Genomic DNA, 26,201 nt, shown 5'->3' with positions numbered 1-26,201 from the left:
TCAGATACAGATGGAGCCACTGCAGAAGTCCCACCGCCGCACCAAGAGGAATTATTTAGATCAGATCATTTAGATATTTAGAAAAATCAAGTTTTGCTCTCTTCTCAGCTCTCTGCTCACCAGCTGGCTGAGAGAAATTAGATATAATTTTACAATATAACAGGGTTATTAAACCTTTCATAGAATTGTTTTTTGTTGGTTTTAATTTCAGTTTCAGTTTAGTTTTCATTAGTTTTCAGTGTTACATTAGTTTCAGTTCTAGTTATAGTATTTTTGGTATGGGTGGTATTTTTAAAAAATGATAATGATAAATGTTCATAACAGGTATTTTGTATGTGTCTGTATGATTGTGAAACACATTAAAATTTAAACACATTCAAATTTATTTTGATTAATTTTCCATACATCCTCAACTAACTTAAAGTTGGGACCACATCAAAATTCTCCACCCAAAATATTTTTTTTTTTTATCATGAACATAAACAAAAAGACCAAAACTAAAAACATAGCCTATCACGTATGTTTTTTTATTGATTTTATTTCTGTTAGTTTTACAAGTAGATAAGGTAGTTTTAGTTCAGATTTAGTTTTTTTTGTTAATTTCAGTGTTTTTTGACCTAGTTTTAGTTTATTATAACATAACTGATGCAGGATATAAACAAATGATGGGGAACTTCCACAATGGCCGCCACTGTAAGTCGAACAAAGTTTCCACTGACAAAGTGTGTCCCACATCTCACTGAACCGCTGTCTCTGCCTTCACTTTAACACTTGAACCTTTGGGCAAAATGAAACACAGAGGGCTTCTGTTAAGTCTAGTCTAGCAGATCAAGTTCCTGGAAGTGGAGAAAGTTCTGGAAAACGGTCTAGACACTCGACAAGGAACTAGGGAAAAAGTCCAAAAAAGACGCCATTTGGACCAGGACACCATTAAAGAGAAGGGTGAAAAACATGATTCACTGTTCAGAGGAGCGGCAGAAGAGTTAAGACCGTCCAGCTGGACAGGAGAAACTGCAAAAACTGACTTAAGGCCGGTGTTTTTTAATGCATTGCTCACCATCAACAAATCCTATGAAAATAAGAAAATCAGCACTGATTTTGTTTTGCCAACAAATCTTGTCCATGTAGCCGGTGCCCAATGCAGCCATGTCCCAGCAGCCATAGAACTCCATTGTATTAAAAAAATGATTAAAAACCCGTCACAGAGCCATGCTGCTGCTCTGCAACATATTTCATCATCACGATGCACCGGGCCGGACCACTTTTTCCTCAAACAACTTAATAATCCGGCTGTAAACACTTTGCCATCTCAGGCAAGTAGCTCTGTAGCACCGAAAATAGTCCCCGGCGTAATGAAGAATTTGTTCCCATTTGAATTTGATTTGGTAATAACTACAACAGCCTGACTTTTCATGGGGACAGTTAGCGATTTTTAAAATGTAAACTATGTCTTTGTGAGCTGTATTTCAAGGTTTTTAGCTTACAGTTGGAAGACGCATGTACGCTTATGCTTTGTTGATTTCATGCAGCCCCATATTCTATCTCGCAGGCTTTCTGAAATATCTGGCATTGATTTTGGCACTATATGTTGGCTGGTCAACTTCCTGACAATGATGTCACAGAGAACCCATGTTAATGACTTTGTCTGAGGCCCCGATGTGTTCTACAGGATCACCCCAGGGGTGCGTTTTGTCGCCTTTGTTATTTGTGCTCTACACCAATGACTGCCAGAGTATGTTTGAGTCAAGGTTCATAACCAAGTTTGCTGATGATTCAGTGATTGTCAGCCTCCTGCAGGACCGTGAGGTGGGCCATGGTCTTGGACAATTTTATGAAATGGTGTGATGACTCATACTTGCAACTCAATGTCTCTAAGACAAAAGAGATGCTCATCGACTCTCGCAGAAACCCTCCTGTCATGGTACAGACTTTTATCAATGGCATAGCTGCGGAGACAGTAAGCCAGTAGAGGTACTTGGGCACCATCCTGGATGACAAAATTACTTTTGATGCCAATACTGACTCCATCTGCAAAAAGGCCAATCAGAGACTGTTTTTCTTGAGAAAGCTGACGGGTTTTAACGTTGACAGATCACTCTTGAAAATGTTTTCTTCATCTTTTATTGAATCAATTTTAACTTTTGCAATGGTCTGCTGGTTTGGCAACCTCAGCATGGTTAACAAAAATAGACTGGGAGAGATTGTTAAACTCTGCCAAAAGACCATTGGCACTAACTTGAATGATCTTGGCCATGTTTATCAACTTAGAGCCGCTCAGAGGGCAAAGGCCATTCTGGCCCTCATCACCCTCTTCATGCAGAGTTTCCACTCCTGCCATCAGGGAGGAGGGACACTTTCCCTAGAAGGGCCAAATCAAACAGATATTTGAGATCATTTGTTCCGTCAGCTGTTGGGTTTTTAAACAAGCTGTAGGCCTAGCTGCTATTGCACACACACTTTAACAAAGGACTGATGGACTCTTAGTGCTTTATATCTCATTGCAATTTTATTGTGATGACACCTACTGTATGTTATATGTATTTATGTCTTTTATTTATTATTTTATGTTGTATATTGGTTGTGTTGACTACTGTTTGCAAACCAAATTGCCCCTCGGGGACAATAAAGACTATTCAACTCCAACTCCAATGACTTCCAGGTTGACGGCTAAAAACGGTACGTGGGAAGTCAGAAAGTAACGGGGGTAGAGCAAATGCATTGTTGATTTTGTTATTTTCATAGGATTTGTTGACGGTAAGCAATGCATTAAAAAACACCAGCCTTATCCTTCAAGTTATTGTATCTTGTCTCCAGACTCATCAAGCTTATTTTAGGATTTGTTTTAGTGAAATCATCTCACTGCACTGGCAGATAATTTTACCGGTTTCAACAAATGTGACTTTTTTTTCCAGGAGAATGTAACTTGTTTCAGGTCATTTTCTTGGTAAAAGTGAAATTGTCTTGGAGAAAGTTTCTTGTTTCCAAAATTTTCTTCATTGTTTTATGATGATTTCTTGAAAGAAGAAGTCATATTGGCATGAATCAAGTGAAATTTACTGAAACCAGCAGATTATCTGCCAGTGCAGTGAGAGAATTTGACTAAAAATATCATGAAATAAGCTGATAGGTCTGGAAACAAGAGAAAATCACTGGATAATTTGTCATTTTTTGCAGTGAAAATTGCCAAAACTCGCACTTGATTTGCTGCTTTTTCACCATTTACTGTGAAAACCAACTGTCAAGTCAGCTAAATTTGAAGTACACTTACTTTTAGATGCTGTATGTACATATTTCCAGCTACATCACCATTCCAATTTGATATTAGCTGTGGAAAAAGTGGTGAAATAGCAGGTAAAAGGTTGTGAGTTTTAGCCATTTTTCTTTGATTTCTCTGTTCTCTACCCAGCAGCGAGTCAGGCTGCCTCTCTCTTGTTTCTCCGCTCTCCTCCCAGCAGACGAGGTTTCTGTCCGGTATGAATGGGCGGCTTGTGATGCAGATCAGTACATGTTATTTGATTTCCACTGAGATCCAGAGCCATTGCTTGTTTCTGTCGGTGGAAAGAACAGCTGGTTATTTTCAAAAGAGTGAACAGAATTGACATGGTTAAAGGGATCAGACGTGGGTAAAAATAATCTTCACATAAATTAGTTTTTGCTGTTGTTGTTGGGGCAAAAAATCATGCAGTTTCTAACAGGTTTCATGGGACCAAGAGGTCATAACACTCGCTTCACATCACTGGACACGGTGTAAGTTTTCACTTCAAGTAAGAAAATACAAAATTGTTTCAGTTCTTACTTGCAGGATAGTCTTGGGTCGATCTTTTTCTCTGCTGGGATCCAAAAACCTGTTGGAGCAGATTGGAGATTCTTAGAGGAAACATGACTTTTTATTCCCAGATTAATTTACACAACCACGACTGCAGGGGTCAAACTCCTGACCCTGGCAGTGAGGGCATTCAGATGATGTCACCCACCCTCTGGCGGCCATATTGCAGGTCTTCAGATCTTGAGCAACAGGCTGTGAACAGCTGATTGTGTTTCTCAACTTACGACTTGTCTCTCTCAACAGAATTGAACAGACAGTCTGTTTCTGACTGAATTGATCATTTCATCACTGATCCATCTGATTGATTTAGTGTTTAGATAATGTCAGCTTGTTAGCTAGCTAACCATAGTAGCCTATCTGCTCAGCTAACCATCACTGTCTTGTTGCTAGCACATCTGATTAGCACACTAATTAACATATCTACTAGCAGCTAGTGTTAGCATGTTCACATTAACATCAGTGTGTTTGCTGGCTAGTTAGCTAGCTAACAGTTTGTTCAGGTTAACTGAGCTGACTCTTCTCAAGCTACAACTCTTCATGTTTTGGAGTAGAGACTAGGGCTAAAGACAAGCCAGTTTACTGTGTCACAGTAACCTACATTTAGAAACAAATCCACCTTATCACACTATTCACTTTTACTGAGAACGTTACTGAATGAATGAATCTACCACATTCAGTAAACCAATGAGTGCTGGGGAGCACTTCTTACATTTGACCCATTACATGACAGAAAAAGTAGCATTTGACCAATTGCGTCACATAAAAGCGAGAAATCTAAGAATAGGCCTGTGAAGCATTAGTCACTGAGGCGTTCATTAGGAGTTGGCTTGTACTGGTGTTTCTGATGTAACATGCCTCGCAGGAGTTGGAAGCAGCAATGTTTATCAGCGTTGCCTATCTGATAGTCAAGTGTTTTTGGCTGAGAGGTGTTTGCCTGTGAGGCATATGTGGGGTTTCTCTTCTGTTTTTTTGTAGGTTTTATCACTTGTATGTCCCAATAAACTAAATCTAAACCTAAAATAGTTTTCATATTATATAAAAAAAGTTTTAGGAGTTGTTATCACCCCACAACTGGGATATTTTCATATGAATATTTTCCTAAGTCGGTGTCAGCATGGATGATCTCACTGTCTTCAAGTTACTCAACTCACCTTTTTCTTGGACCCTGCAGTGCTGAGAGCAGCAATCTTGCTTTCTATATCAGATACCTGCAAAGAAAGAAAGACTGTCATTACACTACAGAAGTAAATAATCAACATAAAGTTGGGTGAAAACGTTTGTGGATATTATCATGTGTGTTGGTGACTAGAATAACTACCGTATTCATCCAAAATAATCTGTAAATTTAATTTCCTCTCACAATTAGAGACCAATCCATATCCGCATCCTGAGGAAAGCCGTGTGCCAAAATGTAATAGCACATTTTGCTATGAAATTCCCTAAGAAAAATAAAGGCTTTCCAAGAAGAGAGTGCCTTGGCTTCCTTGAAGGTTTGCCACTTTAACTTTACATCCTTCACATACAACCAGCAAATCTCTTTTAAATATTGATTTGTTCCCCTGGCAGCAAAACTTTATATACCACCAGACATTTATGTCTGTCCTTTGGCAACATCTGAAGGTTTGCTCTGAAATCCATCGCTTTAAAGCTGTGACAACTACTCTTACAACATGACTGAAAGCACAAAATTAAGACGCACACTGCTCCCTTTTAAAGGATCGTAACTAACTTAAGTCATGGTGGACAGAGTGATAATTTTTACAGAGTGGATCCTCTATATTTTACTGATGATGGCTTGAAACAGCCTGCTCAGCAGTTCAAAAACTGAACTGTATCAACAATTATAGGCTAAAGGGACGGCTGATCCTGCTGGCTTGAAAAAAGCCCACTCAACAGTCAAAAAACAGAATTATTAACAATTATAGGCTAAACGGACAGCTGATTCTCCTGGCTTGAAACGGCCCGCTCAACAGTTCAGAAACTGAATTGTATCAGCAAAAAATTATTATCACTTAAGAAGTGTGAATAGCTACACTATCATATCATATACAGTACTGTGCAAAAGTCTTAGGCACCCAAGAGTTTTTATATAAATTGTGTCTTAGATGTTCATTTTTTTTCTGCATTAGTGTGTCAGTAGACTGCTGATTATAGTAAATTTTTTGATATTTAGAAACTTTTCATTTAATTATTTTTGAAAGCATCTTCACTTTACTTTTTTTCTTTTACATGTGCCTAAGACTTTTGCACAGTACTGTATAAATCCTGTCTTAGTCAGAAATGTCTATATTTTCATTTGTCCTAATAATAAGCTACATTTTCATCTTTTGGAGCCCAGCTGATGCTCTTTTCAGCCAGAGCAATCACAGTACAACAAACCAATATGTCAGCTACAACAAAGGCCTTTGTCTTTGTCTTGGTGGTGTCGGGTCAGGTGTGTGGCTCCGCCCACCTCGCTCTCGGTGTTCTGGACCCGGGCGGCGGTCAGGGCCACCACGTCCTCCAGCTCCGACAGCTCCGAGTCCGTCGTTCCCCCGAAGCGGTTCTTGGCGTTCTGCTCCAGCAGTCTCAGCTTCTTCTCCAGATCGTAAGATTTCCCTGCTGCCATGTAGACCTGCCGGGGAGCGAGGCAAACATGGAGGACTGACTATGCCAACTCAGCACCAGTCCATTTGTAACTAGAGCTGGGTATCGCTGGAAATTTTTCAGTAGTTGCTTGTTTTGGAAATGAAGCTCATTCTACTACATTGTAAGTTTCCCTGAATAAGAGCTTCACCTAAATGGTTCAAATGTATGTAAAAAGATCCCTTTGATTGTTGAATGAATGCACAGTTCATCATGTGATAGAGAGTGGATTATTTTCTGTAATTCTCTGACATTTTTACATGCTATCTGTTTCTCCACACTCACAATTGATTTCCTCCATTAAAAATCACCATAAACTGATAGAAAATGTGATTTCTTGCTGTAAGACTCCAATGTATTTGTACTTTAAAACCTTAAATATGGCTTTTGATACCCCAGATTGCCACAGTACTGATAAGTATCATTTTCCGATACCCAACCCTGTTCATAACAGATTCAGACACGCTAGACAGACATTTCTCGCATGCTTTAGACAAGGCGGGTGGGCGTGGCTTAGTTTGACCTACAGACAAAAAACTGGTTAGAGGAGAAAGAAGGAAAGAGGCGTGCAGTTCAGGTTTGAAGCTTACATTTTCCTCAAGTTCTCTGTAAGCATCATCTGCTTGCTTTGCGTCAGTCCCTACTAACTGGGATCTGTCAATCGGCTCTGAGAGGCCGTACTCGATCATTGCGTTTTCTGTGGCATTAATGGTTCTCAGGACCTCAGTGGTGAGGTCACAGAGGGCGGCAGCAGTTGATCTCTGAAAGCCATGTAAAGGGACAGACGTTAGCAGCTGGAAAATACCATCTGATCCTGCAGTAGCTACTAGCCTGGACGCCAAACCACACGACTCCTGGGTTTGTTTCCTCAACGCAGTTCAGTTCATTACAGAATGTGCAGTTCCATTCACTTCCACTTGAATTCAGTTTGATTAAAGCTGAACAAGGCATTTTTATGTGACGAGTAAACATGTCGTCCTCCACGGATGATGCAGACTGTAGTGCTTAGGCTAATCAGTACAATTTTACTTTAATTTTACAATTTTAAAATATCAGAATGGAGCTGTGAGATGCATAATTCCCTCAAGTTTTGTGAAAATCCAATCAGCGGCGTCCAACGTACAGACAATTACAAAAATAGGTCAATCAGTGTCATTTTGAAAATCCGGAAGGGGGCAATGACATGTGTCATTCCCAGAAGTTTCAACAAAATCCAATCAGTGACGTCCGAGTTACTGTGTGTGACGGAGCGATAGAGGGACGGACCGGGCCCGATCCATAGTCTGTTCCCCCAATTTCATCATGGGGGACAAAAATACACTCATCTTTATCAACCTGAATCATGAAGTACGGCTGCAAAAGAGAAGAGAGCGTCCCATCCCCCATAACTGAGACACCAGATTCGCCCTATTTGCCCAAATGAAATTCTGGTGTCGGTATGGACACTGGAAATGGAAATAATATAATAATAATAATATATGACTTCGAAACTGTCTCCTAAGCAGCAGTGAGCAGCTCTCTGACCAGAGAAAACTGGACTCACCAGTGTTAGATCTATTGCCTCTCTCATCCTTTTGGTATCCTTTGGCCGACACAGTTTCAAAAATTTCATGAAATAAGCACGAACTCTGACTTGAGTGTTGTGAACACGAATACGGTGAAGATTACGTTCCTCCGCCACATAATGTGACGATAGCATGAATTGGACACATTTTCACCAGTTCATTAAGTCTTTATGTGTGCTAGCTGATTGCGTCTGTTGCCAGGCTAGGTAGCTACTGACCTGCAGTACTATATAACCTGCTGTATGAGCAGCAAAGTGTCCTGAAGGCATTAACTGACCAAGGAGGCAGCCTGTTAGTAAAGAAGCAGTCATGCAGTCAGACTGTTGATCGTCAAGTTTGCATCATCACAGAGTGACTCATCAGATTTTGAGGACCTTGCAAACAATGAGCACAAAAGCAAATTTCAAGAAAGGAAGAGTTCACTTTTCCATTTCAGGGAAAAATCCCCATGAAATACAGATACAGACCTGTACGCCTCCAGGACCCTGAGGCGAGCAAGAAAGATTGTGGCCGACCCCTCCCACCCTGGACACAAACTTTTTGAAACACTCCCCTCTGGCAGGAGGCTGCGGTCCATCAGGACCAAAACCTCACGCCACAAGAACAGTTTCTTCCCGTCTGCAGCTGGCCTCATCAACAAGGCCCGGGACCCCCACTGACACAGTCCCTTATCCCCCCCCCCCCATACCTTTGCACATTCTTTGAAAAATTTTTGCACATACCTGTACAAACTGTACATTTCATTCACTATTGCACATATATATTTGTACATATTTTTTATTTCTTATTTCTTATTATATTTTTTATTATATTTTTAATTGTATTATTATTATTTTTATTTTATTTTATTATTTTTATGTTTATTGTATGCACCTCCATGCCAAAGCAAATTCCTTGTACTGTGAAAACTTACTTGGCAATAAACGTTATTCTGATTCTGATTCTGATTCTGATAATCCACTCTGTGAAAGTGTTAACATTTGTCAGGCCAGGACTGAAGTTGGCTAATGTCTGTTGATATTTTTCTAATGGCAGATAACTCTTCACATGGAAATGGATTATATATGAAAAAGAGTGGTATTATTTTTCTATTATCCTATTTAGATACACTTAATCCTTGGAATACAGCCTTTCTTTTGGGGTTAAGCTCAGCCAAGCCATGGAAGCATTGGTCCTTTATTGCGTTCATGCCCAGCGGGAACTTGAAAGTTTACAACCTGAGAAGTGGACAATATCATCTTAAAGGAATAGTTCACCCAAAAAAGAAGATTTGTCAGTTGAAACACTGATGTAGTTTGTATGTCAATATAACACACAGTAAATTTGCTAGCGATGCTCCATATTAGCCTTCTCCAAAAGAACTAAAGTGACCAGGGAACTGGTTCTTTTGGGAAAATCTAGGAGAGAATGAGGTAAATATTGGACTTTTGCACCCACAGTGCAATCGTTTGGCTTCAGAACACTTGGATTATGCAGTTTGGAGTCATTTTATGGTGATTTTTTTGCCTTTTTTGGAACTCTAAAGAACCAGTTACCAGCCATTTAAGTTCTTTTGGAGAAGGCTGATACGAAGCAGTGCTAGCAAACTCTCTATGTGTTATGTGGACGTACAAACTTGTTTTCTACCAGTGTTTCGACTGATATGACAATGACCAAATCTTCTTCTTCTTCTTTTTGGGTGTACTATTCCTTTAAGAGGCTGAACTGAGGGGTTTAACACATTTACAGACCTCTCATCATCCCATTTCAGAGCCTGTAAATGTCCTCAGCTTGATTATCCATCTATAGCTTGAAGGCCTGGAACTTCCAAGATCCCATTAGTTATGAATGCACGACTATCCTTTAAGCAGCTAGCAGGACCCTAAATTATAACTGCAAATAGCAAAGTGCAAGACGGCAAAAATCAAACAAGATGCCTCCCCATCAAGCAGTCCACTAACCGTCCTCAGGTTGACCCGGACCCTACCTTACCTTCTGAGCCTCGGTGGGCATCTCGTCGCTGGAGGAGCTGAGGTCCAGGTCCTTCAGGGCCGAGGAGGGGGCCGAGGCGTGGCTCTTGGCGCCGCTCCCCTTGGCCCCCAGGGGGAGGGGCTTCTTCCCGGCCTCCTCGTCCGACGACACGCCCTTGTCGCTGAGGTTCCCCGCCAGCTCGCTCAGCTTCCTCCGCAGCTTCTCCTCCTCGTTCTGGCCGGTCGCAGGCGTGGCCTGAAAAAACAAAAAATGCATTTTGAATGATTCCATTTCATCATTCATTGTTTATCTTCTTTTAGTGTGTGTAAATAAGTTAATAAGTAAATGCCAAAAAAGATATATTTCTTACAAAGCATCCCTAAATTTTTGCATATTTACTACTCAAGCCATATGATTTCAGATATTTGAGAAAGAGAAGAGATAAGGTAACTTTACTGGGTCACATAGTTGAGATTTTTTCATATTTTGCACCTACACTCATTTGGCCAGTCACTGTTTCATTCTCAAAACTCCTGCCCATATGACCTTTATATTGAAGTAGGTAAAAAGTCAAAGGCATATTCAGCACACTAGCTGCCAAAAAATAGACAAAATGTCACCAAAACAATCATGATTCCTAACAATAGATAGGTACAACTTTTTGGATTTTGCATTAAAAAAATAAAAAAGGAAAGAAAGAAAAACAGGCAGCATTTATTCTTCAAGTACTTTTGTCTTTCTTTTTGTTTGGTTTCTTCTTTCTCTTTGCAGTGTGTGGTGCAATGTGGAGAATATGCCTTTGACTTTTTACTTCCACTGAAAGTTAATCTGCTGCACCAGAAATACCACTGAGTCATCAGAGGGCAACAGCATTTTTTTTTTTACTTTTTTCGTCAAGAGGAAAAAGTCATGGCCTGACGTCAGAGTGGATCTTTAATTCCCCAGCCTGTCTCACCTCGTCACCGGGGGTTATCTTCTCCTCCAGGCGGTTCAGAAGGCTCTCGATAGCCGACATGCGCTTGCTCAGCTCATTAATCTACAGAACAGAGAGGATGAGGACAAGATTGCCATGTAATGTGATCATGCTCTCAATAGTCTCTATATTGTACAGTGTGTCAGAACAGTAAATCACTATCTAGCTTGCCAAGTGTTTGGATATTCAGATTTTAATTCTGGTTTTGAATGCATTGTACTACTTTGGGAACGAAAACAACGGCTCATTATACTTAAAATTGATTATTATTATTAGTATTAGACAACAGTATTACAACAGTATTAAGGGCTCAGTATTAGTTGAGTATTACAAGCATGCACACACACTCACACAGGCGGAGTAACTATGGGACGTTTTAGGTGTAGTATTTGTATTAGTATTAGTATTAGTATTATAAGTATAGGGAGTGTTACTATCACCACAAATTCACCGGTGGCATACTGGTTGGCCTTATTATTATTATTAGTCAGTAGTCATAATAGTAATTGAGTAGTAGTAGAAGTACTAGTAGCACCAGTAGTAAGTAGTAGTAGTAGTAGTAGTAGTAGTAGTAGTAGTAGTAGTACTAGTACTAGTATTAGTAGTAGCAGCAGCAGCAGTAATAGTAGTATTACTAGCAGTACTAATAGTAGTAGTAGTAGCAGCAGTAGTAGTAGTAGTAGTAGCAGTAGTAGCAGTAGTAGTAGTACTAGTAGTAGTAGCAGTAGTAGCAGTAGTAATAGTAGCAGCAGCAGTATTAATCTACACACACACACACACACACACACACTCACATACACACACACACACACACAGACACACACACACACACACACACACACACACACAGCCAGGTGACGTACGGGCGGGGCTTGCCCCAGGTTCTCCTGGGACGAGGCCCGGCTGTTGCGTCGTCTGAAGGGCGGCTGCTGGTACATGGGGGGGCGCTGGAAGTCCTCCTCGTCCGAGGTGTCGACGTACTGCTGCCGAGCCACAGAGGAGCTGATCTTAGACAGGGAGCGGGTCCGGACCATCCTGCTGTCTGCAAACTCATCTGCGCAGGGGAAAGACATTGGAAAGGCCTTACAGCTATTACAGCTATGTTGTAGTGGATGCTCCTATCTTGAGCAATGGGTAAGCAGGTTAGGATGTGATCACACCTACAGTTTATTTTGTTTGGTGTGAACCATAGTAGAAAATGTTCCTTTGTTACATTTTTGTATTTGGTTCGTAAACACATGGGCTTGTAAGCAGAAGTCCCGGGACGCCAGGCTGTCCCCGGGCCAGGCGCAGTGTGTGTGTGTGTGTGTCACACTCACCAGCCCGCACGCCGTAGCGGTCCAGGCTCTTCCTGCGGTTCATGCGGTGGTTGTACATGTCGTTCTGGTACTCCATGTCATTCCTGTATCCGCCTCGCTCCTCCTGCATTTGCTGAAACTGTTGAGATGATCTCAAGTCAAGTCTAATTCATTTATTAAGTGTGTTTGAGGCTTGTCACAAAGTGAACTGGCTAAGTAACATTAGACTGAAGCTCAGTGAAAAAGACAAGAGGAGGAAGCTAATATTATGAAGCCTAGCGCTCTGCTGCTAACTGAAAAAATACAATCTATCCATACTAAGTTATCTAGGTAAGCTAGTTAGCTTGCTGCTGACCTGACTGGCATTTATATATCTTATTTATATTTTGACCAGAGTTCCTTCTTTGCAATTTAAATTTGCCAGTTAGCTAACTTGCACTCTGAAAATCAATGGTTCTTTGGCTCCACCCACTGAGGTTTAACTCAACCAATCAGTTTATTTCTGCCTCCAGAGCAGCTCTGCTTCTGAGAAATGTTTTTAAAACTCTCGTCTGTGTTTACAGCAGCAGTGTTCAATTAATACATTGTGACCTAAGAGTCTGCAGATTTCATTCCAGCCAAACAAACTGCAGCAGCTGATTCCTCTGATTAGTTCTTCCTCTCTGGCTGAAGTTGTGCTAATCCTTGAAATCAGCTGCTGTAGTTGATGAGCAGCAATAAAAACCTGCACACTCTGGACCCGCAGTGGCTCATGGCTGAAAACTGCTGGTTAAACTCCTGGTTAAAATCACTTTATCTTTAATAAAGCATTTCTTCTTCTCATGCACTCTCTTGTTCTGAGCAAATCGTTTTGAAACGCATGACAGATGAGATTTAACATCCAGTCAATACCGTGATGTGTTCAAAATGCTCGACAACATGCAGTATGTAGTGCTGACAACTTAATCACATGGACTTGATACCAGCTGAGGTTAACCATGCTAAAAATTGTCCATTCAAATCAAGGATAATCATATTACCCTGTGAAGTCGAAATATAGATATCTGCCAAAAGCCACATTTCATAAGCACCAAGTGAACAAAATGTGACGACCATCTTTTTAAGTTGCAAACTCTTTTGTACAATCCATGTCTCAAGTGTCTTATGAGGCTTAAAATGTTTCTTTAAGCCGTCGGCTCTCCTTCATTTGCATCTCACCTTCATGACTGAAGTGGATTAAACAGCTGGAATAAGTTTTTACCTGGATTCCCCTGCTCAGCCTGTTTGTAGCACAGTTTATGTACGATTGGTGAACAAAATGTTAAAACTGGCACTTAATTCTCTTCTCTTCTTCTCCATCTTCTCTCATTAGCTGTTACTTCTCTTATTTATTTTCCTGTCACTTCTCTCTTACATGATCATTCTCCGTTCTCGAATATGGTCTGGCACTGTGGCTCTGCCCCTCGCACTCTGACCAATATGGGCTTTTGAAGGCCGGTACAAATACCAATATTTTTAGACTTAAGTTGTTGATAGATAATATTGTGTGTCAATATTCAACATGTACAAAATGTGACCATTTTCATGCCAAAAAATACAAGAACTAGCCTCTTCAGACCATCATGGGACACTAAAACTCTCCATTCAAATCCAGACTGAATGAAATTACTTTAGGATTAGCAGCTCTCTCACAACTATTCAGAGGTAGGGAAACTCTGGGATAAATTAGACCTTTAAATGGCCAAAGAAATAAAATCTTTACTGGTTTTCCAGACTGTGTTTCTGTAGCTGTGGTCTGGAGGAACCTCCAACATATCAGAGGTGGACGAAACTGACTGGCTGATATCTGATATTTAATCAATTTCCACTCACTGTACTGGCAAACTGTAATATCTGTCAAACCCTACTGGATATGTTGACGATCGACTGCACAGTGATGCCTAAAATATATCTGATAACAGCAGTGAGGCTACCTGGACAGACTGCCGGCGGGAGTGGGGGAAATAATCCTCTGAGTCGAAGTCGAGGGGATGAACAGAGAGGAGACGCTTGTTCTTGCGCATCTGAAAACAAACAGGGAACAAAGAGAGTCTTCAGTTCACAGACCCGATCCGCTTCAGGCCGCCGCTGCCTCATGGCTGGAATAATGACAACTTCAAATTTAGAAGAGAATTACGTTTCAAGCACAGAAAGAGATTTTTTTTAAATTCTTTTTTTTTACCATTTTGTACCGCTGAGCTTCGACCTCTGCATGGTCATCCTCAATGCCGTTATACATGTCTAGGGTCAAAGGTCACATCACTTACCAGTTAAAAAAAAGCAATGTAACAACAACAGACAAAAGTTTGGAGTTTCACGTTTTAGGCCTTTTTTACTTTGGGTAGGTACAGTGTCACTTTTCAACATAATAACTACATATGTTGTGTCAATATGACTGTTGCTAATAACATACAGCAAACATAAATGAAAAGAAATTTCTGTCTAAAGGCCGAATTTCTGCAAAAATACATTTCTCATTTTGAATTTGTAAGTGTGTAGTTTGAGTGACTCACGGCGGGTGTCGGGCATGCTCTGAGTGTCATCGTCGCGGCCTCCTGAGAGATAAAAGGAAGCATTAATATTAGCATGTAGCATCTGTATTAGCAGCTAGCATATGAGTCCTTATTGGTCATTATGCTAAAACACAACAGGAACTTTTGTTACATTCAATTTGCTTTGATAATATATAATCAATTAAATCTCTCTCTCTAAATTTGAAAGCACAGTACAGCTGTACTTACAAAGTACAGCTAGCAATGCTGCCAGTCTCTCTTTACATCGAGTAAATTAGCTGTAAATTAGTCCAAATTCATGGCGGTAGACATAGTTTACCAGATTTATCATTATTTGAGACTGGACTTGACCAAGACTAACGTTACTTGGAGCAGCAAAGAAAGATAAAGTGGCCTCGGTTCAGTTAACCTCTTATTAGACTATTGGCTGTTTGATTTGTGCTTATCAAGTTATAAAGTTAGGCTCTTTTCAGCTGAATATGTTTTCGACTGCAGGGTTTTTGTCTTGTTTTGTAATGGTATAGCTCTTCGTCTGTCATGTTGTTGTCTGTTTTACAAAGATGAATCAAATGAAGCGGTCCTGAATCGACACAACTGTCAGACCGCCTGAAAGAATCGACTGAGCTAAAAGAATCGATTCTCCCTCCTCCAGTATCTATAGCTCATTCCTCATGTTTTCCACTTATAAGTTTTCCCCTCTGTCCACAGACTCTGGTGGACTGACCGGCCGTTTGGCTTCCAGGCCTTGTGGTCACGCTGTCTGGCTGGACTGGTTTACCTAACACACTGACAACAAGCTCTGCATTCCCTTTGAATTAAACACCTCGTGTTCACTGCCATAAAGGGCCTTAAGTTCCAGTTGGCACATTTTAAAAGAGTTTCTTGCAGTCAAAATACATACGTGTGACCAGAACAAGGCCAAAGATGTGATTTAATGAAAAAGTTAATTGTTCTTGGTAACACTGATGCAGAGACATGAGGTGAAAATCAGCAGCTTACATTCATTCTCTCCAAATTTGTGATACATAAAAAACCCAAAATAACTTCTGACTGCTGTAGATTTTTTCATTTTCATTGCTATGAATTTGCACAATGTAACCAAGGATACGTGAAAAAAATGAAGAGTGTCCTTGCAAATTAACATATGAACCATCTTTTTAAAAATGTGACACAAATTCTTACAAAATAAGCAGCACTAAAGTTTAAAGGTTGGTTATTTATGTGCTGTTTGAAGGATAGTAGGAAACTTAAGGTCCTTGGCTGGTGAAATGACAAAAACACTTTCACAGACTAGATCCTCTGTATTTTAACAATATCAAATGATGAAGTTCAGTGGTTTTTTTTCCAAAATATATAGTGATTAGAAATTAGTCCCAAGCTCTACATGTGATTGAATATCATTAAAGATTAGTCATGCATTTCCCGTCTGAAAACACAAACACAACTTTTAAATCGCTTCTTATAAAACAGATTTTTATGTATTTGAGTCTCTCCTTTTCCAAACCTTTTCATTCCCATCATTTTTGCCTGTTTTATTCTTCTTTACCCCTGTTTTTAACTCATGTGGTATTTTGATTTTTAAGTTTATTATCAGGTATCACTGCAAAGAAGGTCATATAGAGAGCAGTGGTTCTCAACGTGGGGTCTGGGGACCACCAGGGGTCCTTGATGGGGGTTCCAGGGGATCCCCAGCAAATTGATGAATTGTTAAACTTCAGCATGATTTCATTTACAAGAAGTTAACACAATTAGAGAATGTAGAAGAATGACTGTTTTGATCATAGTTTCTCTGTTATCTCTCTACCTACAATACAGATAGTCATGGGATTCTGGACAAAATCATATCTGACAATAAAAATATTCTCAGATTTGGGTTCAAAAGACAAAATCTCATCAAATGGGGGTCTGTGGCCCTAATGTGGACCAAAGTAGGGGTTGAGAATCACTGATATAGAGTATGACAGCAGGTTGAGTTGATACAGTAAATGAGTGGAAGTCTATTGGTTTATTATTTCATGCTCAAGTTCCTTTTTATTATTACTAAACAGCTCAAGTGTATGTTTCATGAATGAGGGCCCTGCTCCTCCAGACCAGACAGTCTGAACACGTGACACGCTCCGGTCATGGCTCAGGCGTGTTGTTTGGCCCTGTGGTGATGGATGTGACTGGAAACACAGAGCCGATACAGAGCGATCCAGGCCATGTGACCAAAAACACACTTTCTATCACCGCTCTGCCAGCTGACGGTCCGGTGACTGGATGTGACTGCAGCGTGTCTGATGCTCTGTCCCGACATTTAAAACCCACTTTCACTGCAGCGTGGAGCCATCAGCTCACTGAAACGAGTGCGACATCTTCAAATGCAACCAATGCAATGACGACCCGGGTTCAGTTACCAACTCATGACAACAAGTTTTCATTTCCTTATTTAACCATGACCAAAACCTGAACCTAACCTCAACCAAAGTGTTTCAGCTGCCTAAACTGAACCGTTAGCTAAACTTTTCACGTGATGAACATGTGAGAACGGCATGTCCAATGTGTGTATCTGCGTTTTAGAGCAGTGGTTCTCATTCCAGGGGGTCCCCAGCAAATTGATGAAATATTAAACTTCATTATTTTGTCATTTTAGAATGACTATTTTGATCATAGTTTCACTGTTATCTCTCCACCTACAGTACAGATAGCCATGGAATTCTGGACAAAATCATATCTGACAATAAAAATATTCTCAGATTTGGGTCCGAGAGACAAAATCTCATCAAATGGGGGTCCGTGGCCCTAATGTGGACTAAATTAGGGGTCCATGATATGAAAAAGGTTGAGAACCACTGTTTTAGAGTTCATGTTTATGTCACAAAACTCTGTGAGACTGTGTTGGATTCAGAACAAAAACTTCCCATCATCAGAACTGGAAGTGAACAAACCGAGCGAACAAACGACAAAACAGTTTTATTATTCCAGAGTGGAATGTCTTCACTAGATGTTTGGATCTCTGCTTTAATTAGCAAGCTTGCCTCTCTACATCACTACAAAACCAAACCCCTTAATTTTATCCTTAATTTCTCCATTACATAAACATTAAATATCCATATAGCTTTAAAAAAGCAAGGTTAGTATCATGGGTTTTTAAGGGATTTATTCATGGGTTGATTCATGGAGACACTAGAAACTAAGGGATTTTTCATGCCTTTTGTACATGGCATAGAGGGTTATTATTGAGTTATTAAGGGAAGTTTTAATCCATTCCATCCTCCATTAATAACTCCCTTAATTAGTTTTAAGGGGAGTTTGCATGAATGAAGGGGTGAATTCATGTAAATGTAAGGTTATTTTAAGGGTTAGGGTTAGGGTTAGGGTTAGGGTTCGAAGATATTGTGGAAATGTGACTTTATTGTGTCAATTACAGGCCACCGTAGCTCAAGGGGACAGGAGGGTGGGGGAGAGCAGTGACAGAGATAAGTTGCAAGTCCTACTTATCACCAATGGAGTTCAATAGAAGTCATGGATTACTTAAAGAAGCAAAGCAACAAGGATCAAACTGCAGAGAGAGAAGCTGGTATCATGCAGTCTACCAGACAACTAAAGGAAGAAATTAGGGCTGTGTTCACCCTGCAGCTCAAAGTGTCCCAGTTTCCCCCCTCACATGACTCAGATCTGATGTTTTCTAACCAAAAAGCTGCATGGAGTTCAGCATTTTTTCAATTCCCATCTGGGCCACAGGGATATGTGTTACAAAACCAGATCCTGAGGCATGCGACCTACATGAGACTCGTGTTTGAAAGCTCAAATCTGAATATATCAGCGTTGGAATGACAATAAGCAAATCATTCACATGAGACAGTTGTCATAGTTATGAAGGACAAGACACAACAATGGAAGAAAGCCAAAAAGCAGCTTGACTGGTGTTTGGGGAGAAACTCAATTCTGTCAAAACTCGAAGGAACGCACCGTAACTAAAAATATGTTTGAAACCAGCAGGAGGAGCGTGGGTACAAAAACAGATGTGACGTCTTCTGTTGTTGTTTCTCTGCTCTCTGTGTCTTTTTTGCTTCATATTGGTATCAGTTGCTGTTAGTTCATATTGAGTTACATCCAAGAAAAGATATGAACATTCATCCAAAAAACATAAGATATGACCAGCAATTTGGATTTCAGCATGAAGGCCTGCAGTGTGACCATTTCATTTGAAACCATCTCACTTTGCTGTTTTTCATCTCTAAATATATTTTTCCTTTCATGTTTGGTTACAAAACACAAGAAATTAATGTTGATTTCGGCTGGTGTGTCCTGGTAAATTCAACAGCCTACTGGTGAATAGTAGCAAATTACCACTCTGATGTCTTTCTTTGTGTTGCTGCTGCTTTGTAGCATCAGTGTGTCTGAAGTCAGACTCACCCTCTCCATTCAGTCTCTTGTACAGTGACCTCATCACTTTGGCGCTGCCGAAGCGCTTGAAGCGGTTGCGCACGTTGTCATGGTACCATCCCACCGTGCCGATCTTCAGCACCCTGAACACACACAGTTCACACACTTCACTCTCACAGCTCTTCATATGTACAGTGTATACTGTATATGTGGCCCAAATCATCAAGTGTTCCCGGTAGATCACTCACTCCGGAGCTCCATGCTAAAACGTTAGCATACGCTACGGAGGCAACCAGCATTATGCAAAGTAATAAGAATGACTTACTTAGTAATAAATAACTGTAGATTTATAACTATTTAAAATTAAATATCATTAACTCAACATAGCAGATGTGGCCAGGGTTTATTTTTGGAACTATTTCAAGTGATCAAACATGTATTCATCCGCTGCACAGTGATTTTTAGCTGCACAGTCTCCCATCACCACCACCTTCACTTCCTATATGGAAACAGGGAGTCTCTGATTGTTCAAAACAGTATCCCAGCAAACACGCCCCTGCGGGGCCACTGTGGGGCCACTGTGGGGCCACTGTGGGGTTTTTGTGGGCAGCGTGGGCTGGGGCAAACCCACTCAAAACCCACAAGGGCCCACTCTGGTTTTGCCCCTGCAGGGCCCACAGTCTTTTCCCACCTATGGGCCCCGTATGGGTTTTTTGTGGGCGGCCCACACTTGGGCCAGCCCACAGAAAGCCCATGCAGGCCCACTGTGACTTTGCCCATGCGGGGCAAAATCATTGAAACAAGTTGCGCGTTTTATTTCGATTTTCCAAGTGCAGGGGAAAAAAAGCAAACAGGCCCTTTTTGGGCCTGTTTTGCTTTGGGGCACTAATGGGCAGCCCACACCAAGCCATGCAGCTTTGGGCCTGGTGTGGGCTGCCACTAGGGTCCCAAACGTTGGGGCCCACACCATGGGCCACCATTTCACGGCTGATACGGGCCCACTGTGGGCAACCCACAAGGGGACCAATTTTCAGCCCACAGTGGCCCCACATGGGCCCCTTGTTTGCTGGGATGTTACTTTTCTATTATATTTAATGTAAATTTGACCAAATTCCTACTCAAAAATGCCAGACATATAGCCACATATCATTCAATATTACTTAACATGTTGCTGCATAGCTGCTACAAGTTCTCATTTTCTCACTTTTGAAACAATGCTAGTCGCCTACTATAGCTCAACATAGTGTATGCTAAAGTGTTAGCATGGAGCACTGGAACCAATGCTCTACCAGGGACACATGCACGACTTTGGTGTCTATGTTCTCATCATTAAATGGCTAACTTGACCAATGAGCCAATCTCTCAAAAAACTTGGTGTATTTCTTTAAGAAGGATAATGCAGTGTGTTGTTTTTCCCTCTCAGCCTCTCCTCCCAGTCTCTCCTGTATGTGTGTTCATCTATCCGCTCCTCCCTCACCTGGTCATGCGGCAGTTGTCGCACACCCATCCGTGCTCCTTCTTGTTGTAGCGGCTGCAGGACTTGCACGTGTACATCTGGCAGTCCAGACACTGACGCTTGCTGTTGACCAGGAACTTGAAGGGCTGCAGGCAGCGGATGCAGTGAGAATCGGCCAGGGTGCTCTGCTCACCCAGCAGCTCCCGCTTCGTGTCCTCCTTCTCGATCTTAGTCTTCAAATCCCTAAGAGGAGAGAGGAGAGGATTAGAGAATTGTGGAAAGGGAAACACAACAGACCATCATTGAGAAGACCTACAGCCTCTACTGTCCTCTACTCTGCATCCTCCATTGTTTCTCCTTCACCTGGTGGATCTGGAGGGAAATCTGCTGGATCGCTTTATGGCACAAAACAGGAAGAGGTTCTGTTCTTCCAGAGCAAAACGGAGCTAAAGCTGAAAGAGTTTCTGGCAGCAGATGGTGGAAGGAGGGAAAGGAAGATGGAGAAATCACTTCCAACATGTTGATCCTCTTCAGGGAGGGGGAGGGGGGGCAGGAAGCAACGGGGCTTATGGGAAATGTAGTCTTAATGTGGAGAAACACTAGAACTAACAATACTACTGGAGTGAGATAGAGAGGAATGATCATCTCCAACATGGACTCACCTGTTTACAGTGATAAGACTAAGGTAAAACTATTAATTTGACAGTAGTATATTCATGTATAAAAATGCTACATGCAGCACCACCAAGTCAGTCACAGCAGGAACTCAATGAATTACAAAGCCGCGTTCTTGTTTTTTTTTGGCCCACATTAGCAGACACATTAGGACACTGATTACAGTGAAGGACATGTGACACAAAAAGATCTGAGCGTCCCTATTTGCCCGGAGCGGACTGATGCACAGCAACAAAATGTTCAGCACAACACATCCTCCTTTCAATAGATGTCATAGATGTCTTGTGAGGCAGACTTATCTAACCAGGCAGATGACTGAGAACAGATTCTTACATATTCTTATTTCCAGCCGGGGCCCGGGGCTGAGGGGACTTCCAGGGGTCACATATACATTCACAGGTTCACAGGAGCACAAAAGCTCTTTTTTCAGCAACGCTCCGCTTCACATATAGTTTTACATGTTCACAGTGGTGGAAGAAGAAGTCAAATCTTTTACTTAAGTACAAATCCATGCACAGCTGCCTTGCAATACACAGCACTTTATTGCTGAGCTTTTGGCCGTCATCAGAGCATCACTTTGCTCTCAAGATGTTCTGAAACTCTAAAAAGTGTTTTTGCTAGTACCAAATTTCCCAACAAGCTCAAACAAGCACAGAACTTACACAACATTATATCAAGTCACGGTAAAAACTCATATTAAAACGTCTTGAAGTGACATCAGAAAGATATCAGAAAGATACAAAACAAGAACAAAATGATGCAGGTAGCAGTTTTAAAACGTTTGATGTTTTAAAAAGAAATTTTCTTATCAAACTCCATTGTAGCTGGACTGGAAAAATCTCAACATGACGTCATGTCCTCTAGAGTGGGACAGTTAACTGAGGGAATAGGAAAAATACACCATCTATACAAAATGGGCCCAGAAATACAAGGTACATTGCCAATAGCTAATTTTAACAGTGTTAAAGTGTGTTTATGTGCATTTTCCCTATAAGAGTGAAAATTAAAGCTGCAACTAACAACTATTTTCATCAACAACTGATTCTTTTTTTGATTAATCAAGTAATCATTTAGTCTTAAATAAGTGATGTCATAAAATTGAATCTCTAAACAGCCCAAAGTGATTCTTCAAATGTCTTCAAATGTCTGACCAGCAGCCAATAAACCCCAAAGTATTCATTTTATAATGATATGAAATTGAGAAAAGCAGCAAATCTTAGCATCTGTGAAGCTGTAACCGACAAACATTTGGCATTTTTACTTGATAAATGACTGAAACTAAACTAAATTGTTTCAGCACCAGTGAAAACCAGGTTGTGCTGCAGCTCAAGTCACAGAACAGCAATTCAGTCGCTTTCAAAATCAAGACAGAAACTGCATTTTATTCCCTAACGGTGGAACATTCATCCTCCACAATCCGTGAAAAAGGCTGCATACAGTAGAACAGCCCTCTTGTGTCAGAGGTTTTTCAATATTATCTTCAAAGTGTGAAGAAAATCCACTTTCTAACCCTAACTGAATCAAGAGTGACTTGACCCTGACCCCGGGCCAGACAACGACTCACTCTTCAGAAACGTCTACGCCTGCCGTTTCATTTCATAAAGCCACGGCTCTATGTTTTATTCCAGGAGTGAGTTCCTCCCGGGGGCTGATGGGAGTGTATGTATGTGTGTGTGTGTGTGTGTGTGGGGGGGGGGGGACACAGAGGCATCTTTGTGAGCGTAGAAGAATGAAACTTCACGGCGTCTTGTTTAGCCGGTGAGACGTGCGGCGGACAGCGGGGGAACTTGTGACTGAGCCGTGATCGCCGTGACGACCTGACTCACAACAGCCGGCTTTCACACTCGCATTCCTCTCCGGTTCTCATGAGCGGGAGGATTCACGAGCACAGAGAGAAGACACACACGTCAACACAGACACACACATACAAGCCTAAACCTAAACCGCTCTACATATGTTGTTGGGTGTTATGGGATGCATTGTTGTCAAGGACTATGCTGAACTATGTCTCCATTTTTTACTATGTCTAAACTTATTTATAGATACATTCAAATTGTGTATTTTATATTGCTGTAATTATTTTTTGTAATATGCTGCCTGGAGAATGCCACTTTTCAAGCCCCTGGAGGGTTTTTAGGCAATTCTCCTTCACATTTACTTGCAAATTATGTATTGTTTGTATCCTTTTCTTTTACATTTTTATATGTGTGAATAAAGAAATGAAATGAAACTAAACAAAACATATATGTAGAGTGGTTCAGGTTCAGTTTATTTGCACATATAAATGCTAAAAAAGAGATTGGGAATGCAAAATGTGCAGGTGAGGCAAAGAAACCCCAAAGCACTTTTGAAAATCTGATGGGATTCATAAAAGCGTTTCAAATAGATTTTGAATATATTTTTGAGTCATTATCTGTCTTTGTTGCTTGTTGCTATGAGAGTTGCCCATCTACTATGTCCAAAAGATTGCCTAGGGTATCGCCAACGCAAAGTTGCTCATGATTTTGTTTTATCTCTCTATGTCTTTACAGATTAGCCTTGTTATTATCCTTATCTCCATATATATTGTTGTTGATATGTGAATTGTTTTAAATAGTATTAAATACATTTGCTGGTTTGGTTGCAGCTTTTTCAGATTGATAGGGTTTGTCACACAGTGCCAGAAAGTTAAGACAATCTCAGGAAAGTATTTGAAAGGCAATTTAGTTTACTCTTCTGTGATTGACAGCTTGTCTGACTTGTCCTGATGCGGTAAGCCCCGCCCATCTGGTGCTCCATGCAGGTTAAAACAAACGCAAAACTTACAGACAATTTGACAACATGAAATAGAAGGTAATGCAGCGTTATCTCACTCTGATCCAAAATCTCAACATTAAGCTTCTTTAAGACAGTGTGTATGTGTGTGTGTGTGTGTGTGTGTGTGTTCCAACAGGGAGAAGAGGAGGGTCAGACAGGGGAGGGGAGGCAAAACTTGCTGTATCATACATCATGTGCTTCAGTTTGATGGTTTATCTATTTTTCTTACAGATAGATAGATAGATAGATAGATAGATAGATAGATAGACAGAGACAGATAGACAGGGGACTTCAGACTAATAGATAGATAGATAAATAGATAGATAGATAGATAGATAGAGAGATAGATAGAGAGATAGATAGATAGATAGATAGATAGATAGACAGAGACAGATAGACAGGGGACTTCAGACTAATAGATAGATAGATAGATAGATAGATAGATAGATAGATAGAGAGAGAGATAGATAGATAGACAGATAGACAGGGGACTTCAGACTAATAGATAGATAGATAAATAGATAGATAGATAGATAGATAGATAGATAGATGGATAGATAGATAGATAGATAGATAGACCCACCCCAGCCTCTCCTCCTCCTTCTTGCGGAGGTTGAAGTCTCTCTGGATGACGTCCCACACGTGTTTGGCCTCCTCGTCCGTCAGCCGGGACAGGTCCAGCTTGTGCTCCATGGCGTCCAAACAGACCGAGATCTTCCTCTGAGACTTGGTGGGACACAAGAACGCTGCAGGGGAAAAAACAACAAAATGAAAGTCAGGAGCAGAATGAAAACCCATATTGACCCAGCCAGGCAATGTTGCCCGCAATAATTGCCCCAGAACGTTGAGCACAGAGCCTCAAGACAGTGATACATACAGTATAGGGCAACTTTCTGGGCAGCAACGTTGCTTTAATCTTAAATCACATAGTCTTGATGCTAGAAAACATTTTAACAGATTACTGACTATGTGTCTCACTTTGTTGCCCGTTGCTCGGAGTGTTGCCCATCTACACTGCTCAGAAATTGCCTTGTGAATCACCCCCACCCTATAATGACTTAAGCAACGCAGAAAAAAAGGTTATATGCAATACTATTATCAAGCATGGAAGTTATTAGTGAGCTCTGATTTGTTGATATCTTTGCTTTAACTTGGTTTAGCACAGATAAAGAGCCAATAAAGCGCCATAATCAAAAGCTCACAGTCTCTTCTTCTGGCTTCATCTATTTATTTGGAAGTCAGTTGCAAAAAAAATGTCTAAAAAATATCTCATTGTAACAATATCTGACCGAGTTAAACTTGAGAAGCTGACAGTCTTTTCTTCTGTCTCTGTCCATACTGCACTAGATAAGTAAACTTGAACAAATACTTAACTTTTTGACTGCGATCTTAAGCTCCCATTCTTATTAATATCACATAACAATATAAACAACATCAGTACTTTCTTGCATCAGAAAGTTACTGTAACATGAAGTGTTTTCAGTGCAGGTGGCAACTTCTTTATCTAGCAATTCCACAGTTCCTATAAGCTCCTATACACCCGCCATTCAATCAGATTTCCTCCCATGTTATTGAATTAAAACAACAAAGAGAGTGTTAGCAAGTTAATTCTACATCAAACAGGTCCGGGAGAATTAGATTATCCTGCATGATACGGTCAGAGTGAGGTGATTAAACGCGAGGCTGGCTTACCTTCCTGCGGCCTCCTCAGACTGCTGTGGGATCTGCTGCTAATTCCTGAGAGAAACTCAACGAATGACTTCAACTGTGGCTGAGCTGATCACATGCTGCGAGGCAGGAAGGCTGGACATCCCCTCTGCCCTCCTACCAGGCGCTTTAATGAGCACACACACACACACACACACACACACACACACACACACACACACACACACAAAGACAGACACTCTAGATGCAAGACGTGCAGAAACACACAGACATACACATATAAGGACACTTATGTACAAATGCATACACACATTTGCACATGTAGGCTACATACATTACATACAAATGCACACACACATATGACACACACATATACACGCATGTTAACGCTCAGAAAAACACAGACGCAGCCGCAAATGTACATATACATAAATAAAATAAAATAAACCTTATAGCTATATACACAAAAC

At 40.8% G+C, this 26,201-nt stretch overlaps 1 protein-coding gene across 1 annotated transcript; it reads right to left on the bottom strand.

Moving 5' to 3' along the window:
- Positions 1-3,498: 3,498 nt before the first annotated feature.
- On the bottom strand, positions 3,499-24,756 carry mlpha (melanophilin a). The gene is made up of 15 exons (XM_071521062.1): positions 24,647-24,756; positions 20,614-20,835; positions 19,167-19,279; positions 14,769-14,810; positions 14,438-14,496; positions 14,190-14,279; positions 12,259-12,370; positions 11,803-11,993; positions 10,922-11,002; positions 9,988-10,221; positions 7,042-7,212; positions 6,279-6,440; positions 4,978-5,034; positions 3,797-3,845; positions 3,499-3,548 (listed from the first exon to the last, which is right to left on the bottom strand). Exons 1-15 carry the CDS (start codon positions 24,754-24,756, stop codon positions 3,499-3,501), a joined length of 1,743 nt encoding a protein of 580 aa, XP_071377163.1.
- Positions 24,757-26,201: the final 1,445 nt, after the last annotated feature.

The sequence above is a fragment of the Centroberyx affinis genome, unplaced genomic scaffold, assembly GCF_046629955.1.
Source record: "Centroberyx affinis isolate AG114_WGS23_722 - 3 ecotype Tasmania unplaced genomic scaffold, CSIRO-AGI_Caff_v1 ptg000849l_1, whole genome shotgun sequence".
NCBI lineage: Eukaryota > Metazoa > Chordata > Actinopteri > Beryciformes > Berycidae > Centroberyx > Centroberyx affinis.
This window is presented reverse-complemented; position numbering and strand designations above follow the sequence as displayed.

What these genes read in the sequence shown, in the direction of transcription:
- mlpha (XM_071521062.1), bottom strand. Translation starts at nt 24,756, where the DNA reads ATGGAGCACAAGCTGGACCTGTCCCGGCTGACGGACGAGGAGGCCAAA. An exon ending in TCCAGAACACCGAGAGCGAG is followed by an intron (nt 5,035 to 6,278) that starts GTGGGCGGAGCC and finishes CTTTCTTTGCAG; the next exon opens with GTATCTGATATAGAAAGCAA. An exon ending in CTGCAGGGTCCAAGAAAAAG is followed by an intron (nt 3,846 to 4,977) that starts GTGAGTTGAGTA and finishes CTGCTCCAACAG; the next exon opens with GTTTTTGGATCCCAGCAGAG.